Here is a 7779-nt window from a genome sequence, read left to right on the forward strand (position 1 = left end):
TGGAACAGCGTATACTCAGACCCATATTTCAGCAGGCACGAATAATACTCATAACATGAAGCCCTAAATGTAGAAGTATAACAGAATCAGTTCAAACCTTGATCTATAGCAGGACTAGAAATCAAAATCACGAAATAGTAGAATTTGATTCCTGGTTTCCACCTTTTGCTGCAGCAACTGATTTTGTACGTGCCGGGGGCGAGAAATGGGGTGAGGATTAGCGTGGGAAGTAGAAGTAGCAGTAGCAGAACCCAATCAAACGTGAAGCAGATAAGTGAAGTCTGTCAGGGAGACTGTTGAATTGCTTACCGTACCTGCGACTTTTTAGCTATATTTAATTTAGATTTTAATCTAAATTAAAGTCAATTATTCATTTCAACAATATATTTTATTCGTCTCACAATTTTTCAACCAAATATTTCATTAAATTCTATCAAAATTTATTAAAAATTTGATTCAGAGCTAATTTTACGTTATTATGAAATATTTTATAAGTGTTATAAAAATAATATTTTAATATCAATTCATTGGAAGGATTTAACGAGTCTCAAATGAACTAAACAAAATAAAGTTTAGGATAAAAATTTAAGATAATAAAATTGTACTATAAAAAAACTCAACTTCTATGATTCAAATTTTTTGTGATGATGAAATACTATAAATGAGCAATATCTTTATACTATATTTGGTACATAAGAATTAATTGTTAATACATGAATTTAAAAACCCATTAAAATTCCTAAATACATGAATAAAAATAAATTCATCTATAATAACTCTAGATTCATCAAATCAAGATTCATTGAATCTTAATTAATGTGAATGTTAATAAATCAAAAATTAATAATATTAAATTTATACATGAGAAGAATTTTGTAGTATCTATTAAATATTGAAAAACGAAAAGTAATGTATTATTGAAATAATTGAATTATAATATGTTTAAAATCGTCCAAAAAATGATTCTCACTTGATGTGATATTTTCCTATAGATTACTACCTGATGCTACCAAAAATCGTACCTGCTGATTTTCCGAGCTTGATGACTGGTGAGGAGCACGAACGTGATCTTCCGATACCTGAAACAAAGGCAACGAGGTGTGTTCTCGTCGCCCCTCCGATGCTTAAGTCAGAAAGGGAAATATATGCGTGAGGCTATGTGCTGAAGAACAATGAGAAAACGTACCTGAATAATGGCCCAAGGTTCTGCTTTTATAGGAGTAGGTAGTGTACTCCTAGTAGGATTGTGTTGGTTGGATGTTTTTATCCAAGGGAATTTCTATTATAAAGAATGTCCTACTTGTAACGGAATTGTTTGACAAGTGGTGTTAGGGTTGATGTAGAATCCTTGAGTGTTTAGGTTTGTTAGTTAGGTACCCAGGTCTTAGGAGGTATGTTGGTGGTGTATGTCTCGAGGACTATTCTCGAGGACATTGAGGAAATGTAAATGTGTTCTCGAGGTATCTCGAGGACTACAATATCTCGAGGACTTAGATGACCTCGAGGACCGAAGAAGAGAAATGAGGTGGGGTATATATTGAGTCCTCGGGATACACTCCTCGGGGTATATCAATATTGGCATAGTCATTGGCCCCCGTGCACTCGTCCTAGAGGTCGTGCTCTTAGGATGGGGTGCACATGGGTTATGTTATCTCTCGAACATTCATCGAGAAGTGACGCCTGATGATATAGGTCGAGATATTACCGTTGCAGAGAGTGGCTTGGATTTGTGACACGTGTCTCTGTGGACGGTCGTAGATAGCGACCTTTGACCTCCCATCATTTTCACCTATAAATACTATTGTTCTTACCTTCATTTTTCACTTTTACCCACTGTAAATCAGAGCTCTGAGAGGTCGTGCTCGAGAGAAATACTTTGGGAACTTCTCAAGTCGTCGGGAACTCCAGGTAAGGCTCGAGACTTTAAGTTATTCATAAGCTAGGTCTTTAAGTTTGTTAAGTAATGTCGAGTAGTGAGGGTCGAGAATCTTCTAGCAGTTCTAGTAGTAGTGAGGAGGATGTAGGGACCTCGATAATACCGACGGCCATTCCCCTAGAGGCTACTCCCGAGGCCCAAGTCAATATGGTTTTTGAGTATCCCGACGAACCCTGTAGGCTTAAAGAGCACTAAGTCATAGCTGCGGCTAGGGAATATGGTATAATGCCTAATTGTGATGTTAGATTTCCTGACCCCGAGGATAGGATTATTCGAGCACGACGAGGGGAGTTTGTTATTTTTAGGGAGACCCTTAAGGCTGGCTTTAAGTGGCCCCTTCACCCTTTCTTTATTGCTCTATTAGTCGAGCACTCCATGTGCCCGGGGCAATTAGTGCCCAACGCCTGGAGGATGCTCGTTTACTTTTTTATAGCGTGTAGATACTTAGGTATCGAGCCCAACGTTAGCCTCAGCAAGTTAGTGTTCGAGCTTAAGAAGCATCCTCGATACACGTGTTTTGGCTATCTCTCGACGATTGGGGGCTTTAAAGTCCCGAGGATGGCAAGCTCTTTAAAGGGGTGGAGGGCGGGGTGGTTTTATGTGGTAGCCCAAGAACCCGATCTTCCTTTCTGGCCTGATTGGGGAATCCCCGACGCCGAGAAGTTCTGTGAGGGCCAGGTGTATCCGGATGTCTTGGAAGAGCATAGGAGGATGCTGGTCGGGCTCAGCCCCCTTTTCTCGATGATGAAGGAGATTGGGGAAGAGGTTTTAGATCTGGCAGATATTAGAGGCGTCGAGGGTAGGGATGTTCCTTTATTGTAATTTTTTGAAATATACCCTGACCTTATGCTCGTTCTAAAATGTTTGTAAATATTTGCAGGTATGTCTTTTGATCCTCGTGCTCTCCGGAACTTTGTCAGCACAAGGGGAGGCGCCCCTCCACAGGGGCAGCCCTCGAGGAAGAAAAGCAAGAAGAGGCCTCGAGGGGGTCCTGAGGGTGCGAGGGGGCTTGGCGAAACTTCTCGAGGACATCCAGAAGTCTCGACCCCTCTGCAACCGAACCTCAGATCTCCGACTCCTCGGGTTGTCACTCCTCGGCCTCCTTCTGAAGTGGTTGACCTCGAGGATGAGCCGTCTCTCACTGGGGACTTTGGGACTTGTCACCTCGCTCCTGAGCTTGTAAACAAATACAAAGAGGAGGTCAAGCTCGAGGATGGGATGAAGGTCCTCGAGGGTCTCACAGTGAAGGTAATCTTCGAACTTCTGACTTTAACCTCGAGTTTGTTGGTCGAGCTTAACACTTGACATTTTCATTTTTTCCAGATGTTGAGTATAGCCCGAGGACTCTCTCTGCAAGGGCTCGAGGAGGCCAAGAGGGCAGCTGGGGTCGAGACGTCCATGGCCTCTAAGGACAGCAGGATTCAAGACCTCGAGGCCCAGGTCGAGGTTTTACTGAAGGAGCGCGATGACGCAAGGAGGGAGGCTGCGAAGGCCAGGGATGACTTGGTTGCAACAAAGGATGAGGTCGAGGGGGCGAGGCTCGAGCTCATCCAGAAGACAAAGGATTTCGGGCGCGAGCTCGAGGCTGTCAGGGAGAGGGCTTGGGAGGAGTTTAAAACCTCCGAGGACTGCGACAAGATAAAAGGGGAGTATGCGTCGGGGGCGTACTTCCATGCTCTGAAAGAAGCCCGGGCCTTCCTCAGGCAGAAGTTGCCCGACGTCACTCCAGACGACCTGAAGACGGTGCCTTCCATTGCTGATACATTGGAGCTCTCGGGTTCAGAAGATGGAGGAGGATCTGGTGGAGATGATGAGGATGGTCCTGAGGACGACGTTGAGATCGACATCAGCAACCTCGATCCTCCTCTCGGCCACATTGGATGACTTCCCCACCCCGATCCTTTGTAATTTTTTTGTTTAATTTCAACAATGTAAATTGATCGAGGATTATGTATGTTTAATTTATTCGAACTATTTATCTCGACCTCTTGGACTCCATACAATCGAGCAATCAAATTCAAAACTTTACTGCTCGCGCGATATTGAAGTGTTTACTCGAGGATTCCACAACTCGAGCGTATTTAAGGGATTAAAAGGTGAGACGTACATTCTTGAGCACAAAAATATGATGATGTGACACATGATGTTGTGACATTCTTGAGGACTGTAACTAAGGCATTCTCAAGGACCGTAGTCCCGAGCACAACCAAACTTTAAAAAATTGAGTGACGTTCTCGAGGACTGTAATCCTCGAGCACAACTAGACTTTGAATTGTGACATTCTCGAGGACTGTAATCCTCGAGCACACTAACTTCAAAAAGTTGTAATGTGACATCCTCGAGGACTGTAATCCTCGGGCACACTAACTTCAACAAGTTGTAATGTGACATCCTCGAGGACTGTAATCCTCGAGCACACTAACTTCAAAAAGTTGTAATGTGACATCCTCGAGGACTGTAATCCTCGGGCACACTAACTTCAACAAGTTGTAATGTGACATCCTCGAGGACTGTAATCCGCTCAAGGCCTTTTGTGCTTGCGTAGGGCAAGGCTTTTTTAATGTGCTTGCCTGGGGCAAGGCTTATATTGGCCTGTCAAAGACAAGGCTTGAAGGGCTTGCTCGGGGGCAAGGCTTAAATTGGCTTGTCAAGGACAAGGCTTGAATTGGCTTGCTCGGGGGCAAGGCTTAAATTGGCTTGTCCAGGACAAGGCTTGAATTGGCTTGCTCGGGTGCAAGGCTTAAATTGGCTTGTCCAGGACAAGGCTTGAATTGGCCTGCTCGGGGGCAAGGCTTAAATTGGCTTGTCAAGGACAAGGCTTGAAGGGGCTTGCTCGGGGGCAAGGCTTAAATTGGCTTGTCAAGGACAAGGCTTAAAGGGGCTTGCTCGGGGGCAAGGCTTAAATTGGCTTGTCAAGGACAAGGCTTGAATTGGCTTGCTCCAGGACAAGGCTTGAATTGGCTTGCTCGGGGGCAAGGCTTAAATTGGCTTGTCAAGGACAAGGCTTGAAGGGGCTTGCTCGGGGGCAAGGCTTAAATTGGCTTGTCAAGGACAAGGCTTGAATTGGCTTGCTCCAGGACAAGGCTTGGAGGGGCTGTTATACCCGATGTTTGGATTTATTAATTGTTTGGACTGGACTTGGATTTATATTGCATCCAAGCTGCCTACGTACCCAAACGGGATCAAGTCGAACGTAGTTCGTTACAAAAGAGAACGGAAAATATGCATGGGCACGCAGACCCGCTAAACTAGAAATAAAATGCAGGAAAAGAAAATCTCCTTAAAGGTGTCGGGAATTTTACTTGTAATATATTTTCAAATTGTCGGCATTCCAGGGCCTCGGAAGAGGTCTACCCGAAGTGTCTCTTAGGCTGTATGCTCCTTTGCGAACCTGCCGTATGACCTCAAAGGGCCCTTCCCAGACGGGCCCGAGCTTCCCTGGGGGATGGCCTGCTGCTTCGGCCCTCCTCAAGACCAAATCGCCAGCTCTGAACCTCCGATCCTTGACTTTGCGATTAAAATGTTTTGCTGTCTTTGCTTGGTAAGAGGCCACTTTTATAGCGGCTTGCTCCCGAACTTCTTCCAAGAGATCAAGATGTTCAGTTGTATGTTCCGAGGTTTCTGGCACGAGCCTCCTATGGCTTGGCAGTCTAATTTCCACTGGGACCATCGCTTCAACGCCATAGGCTAACATAAAAGGGGTTTCTCCTGTGGTTGTCCTATGAGTTGTTCTGTACGTCCAAAGTATAGAAGGCAGCTCGTCGGACCAAGAACCCCTAGCATCACTTATTCTTGTTCGGAGGTCTTGCAATATGATTCGATTTGTTACCTCGGCCAGACCGTTGCTCTGAGGATGCGAAACTGACGTCAGACGGTGATCAATCCCAAGGTTTGAGCAAAAGTTTCTAAACTGTTGGTTGTCAAATTGCCTGCCATTGTCGGTGATGAGGACCTTTGGTATCCCAAACCTGCAAAAGCTTGGGCTCCGATATTGTGGCGAGAGGTTCGGCCTCTACCCATTTTGTGAAGTACTCTACTGCTACAACAACAAACTTTAACTGACCTCTTGCCACAGGGAAGGGGCCGAGGATGTCAACTCCCCATTGTTCAAACGGGGCCGAACAGTTAATGTTGGTGAGGTCCTCGGCTGGTGAGTGGATAATATTGCCAAACCTCTGGCACTTATCACAATTTTTAACATATTCTGAGGCGTCTTTTTTCATAGTTGGCCAGTAGTATCCATATCGTACGAGTTTAAAGGCCAAGGCCCTGGCTCCTTGATGATTCCCGCACACACCTTCGTGAACTTCAGCAAGGGCCTGGGATGATTCTGATGGCCTGAGACACCTTAGGTACGGAAGAGTAATACTTCTGCGGAAAAGGACACCGCTGATCATGCAGTACCTAGGAGCTCGGGCTCTGATGCTTCTGGCCAACCTGGCATCGCTTGGTAGACTTCCGTTTGTGATGAATTCTATAATCGGGTCCATCCAGGATGGTTCGTTGTCAATGTCCATGATGTCGAGGGTTTGACTGATGCTGGGTTCTGTGATGATTTTAATGTGAACTGTTCTGTCAAGGCCGTCTACCCCCATGAACATAAGCCTGGATAATGCATCGGCTTTTCCGTTGTCCTTTCGAGCAATTTTTGTAATTTCACAGCTCTTAAATTTTCGCTGAAGATCCTGAACCTTCATACAGTACAAACTCATTTTCTCCTCCTTCCTTTCAAATGATCCTTCAGTCTGTCCGACCACTAGCTGTGAATCGCTGAATACCTTTACGAACTCGAGCTCTAGGCAAAGGGCTAGTTCAAGAGCAATAACGACGGCCTCATACTCGGCCTCGTTGTTGGTTGCTTCAAACTCGAATCTGAGAGCGCATTGGATCTCTGTTTGTTTGTCAGGGCTGATGATGATGACCCCTGCGCCCGAGCCCGAGGAGTTCGATGCTCCATCCACAAATATTTGCCAAGTGTCCAAATTAGTGCTCATGCTCGAGCTCTCACCTGGCCCCCGAGGCCTAGGGGTTAGTTCTGCAATGAAGTCGGCCAGAGCTTGGGCTTTGATAGATGGGCGTGGTTTGAATTCTATGTCAAATTCCCCAAGCTCGATTGCCCATTTCATCAGTCTTCCTGATACGTCGGGCTTCTGAAGTATATGCCTAAGTGGTTGATTAGTGAGCACCACAATAGGGTGAGACTGAAAATATTGCCGGAGTTTCCTTGCTGCTATAACCAAGGCAAAGGCAAGTTGTTCCGCCAAAGTATACCTTGTTTCTGCATCCAGTAGGACCTTGCTTACATAGTAGATAGGCTGTTGGACTTTGTTAACCTCTTTCACCAAGACCCCGCTGACAGCATTTTGAGATACGGCCAAGTACAGAAATAAGGTGTCACCAGGCTCAGGCCTAGTGAGAATTGGGGGAGATGCCAATATCTGTTTGAGTTCCTGGAAAGCTTTCTCACAGTCTTCACTCCAATCAAAGCCTTGGTTTCCTCTGAGGACTTTGAAGAAGGGGTAGCACCTGTCCGATGCTCGGGACATGAACCTGTTCAAGGCTGCTATCCTACCGGTCAACCTCTGTACCTCTTTCTTGTTCCTTGGTGATTCCATAGATGCCAAGGCTTGTATTTTGTCAGGGTTGGCCTCTATCCCCCGATGAGTGATCATAAAACCCAAGAACTTTCCCGAGGCTACGCCGAATGCACATTTCGCGAGGTTCAACTTCATTCCGTACTTTCGCAAGGTGTTGAACACGTCTTCAAGATCTGAAATATGTTGGTCCACCTGCTTGCTCTTGACCACCATGTCATCAACGTACGCCTCCACATTCCTTCCAAT

General features: G+C 45.4%; 1 protein-coding gene across 1 annotated transcript; it reads left to right on the top strand.

The window, feature by feature from the left end:
• The first annotated feature begins 1170 nt into the window (after window positions 1-1170).
• Window positions 1171-4086, top strand: LOC111391396. Its single transcript, XM_023016612.1, has 3 exons — window positions 1171-2735; window positions 2817-3184; window positions 3260-4086. The coding sequence occupies exons 1-3, from the start codon at window positions 2162-2164 to the stop codon at window positions 3818-3820; spliced, it is 1503 nt and encodes a 500-aa protein (XP_022872380.1). The 5' UTR covers window positions 1171-2161; the 3' UTR covers window positions 3821-4086.
• The last annotated feature ends 3693 nt before the right edge of the window (window positions 4087-7779 follow it).

Source organism: Olea europaea, unplaced genomic scaffold (genome assembly GCF_002742605.1).
Source record: "Olea europaea var. sylvestris unplaced genomic scaffold, O_europaea_v1 scaffold7867, whole genome shotgun sequence".
In the NCBI taxonomy this organism is placed as follows: Eukaryota; Viridiplantae; Streptophyta; class Magnoliopsida; order Lamiales; family Oleaceae; genus Olea; species Olea europaea.

What these genes read in the sequence shown, in the direction of transcription:
- LOC111391396 (XM_023016612.1), top strand. Translation starts at nt 2,162, where the DNA reads ATGCCTAATTGTGATGTTAGATTTCCTGACCCCGAGGATAGGATTATT. An exon ending in AGATATTAGAGGCGTCGAGG is followed by an intron (nt 2,736 to 2,816) that starts GTAGGGATGTTC and finishes AAATATTTGCAG; the next exon opens with GTATGTCTTTTGATCCTCGT. An exon ending in TCGAGGGTCTCACAGTGAAG is followed by an intron (nt 3,185 to 3,259) that starts GTAATCTTCGAA and finishes CATTTTTTCCAG; the next exon opens with ATGTTGAGTATAGCCCGAGG.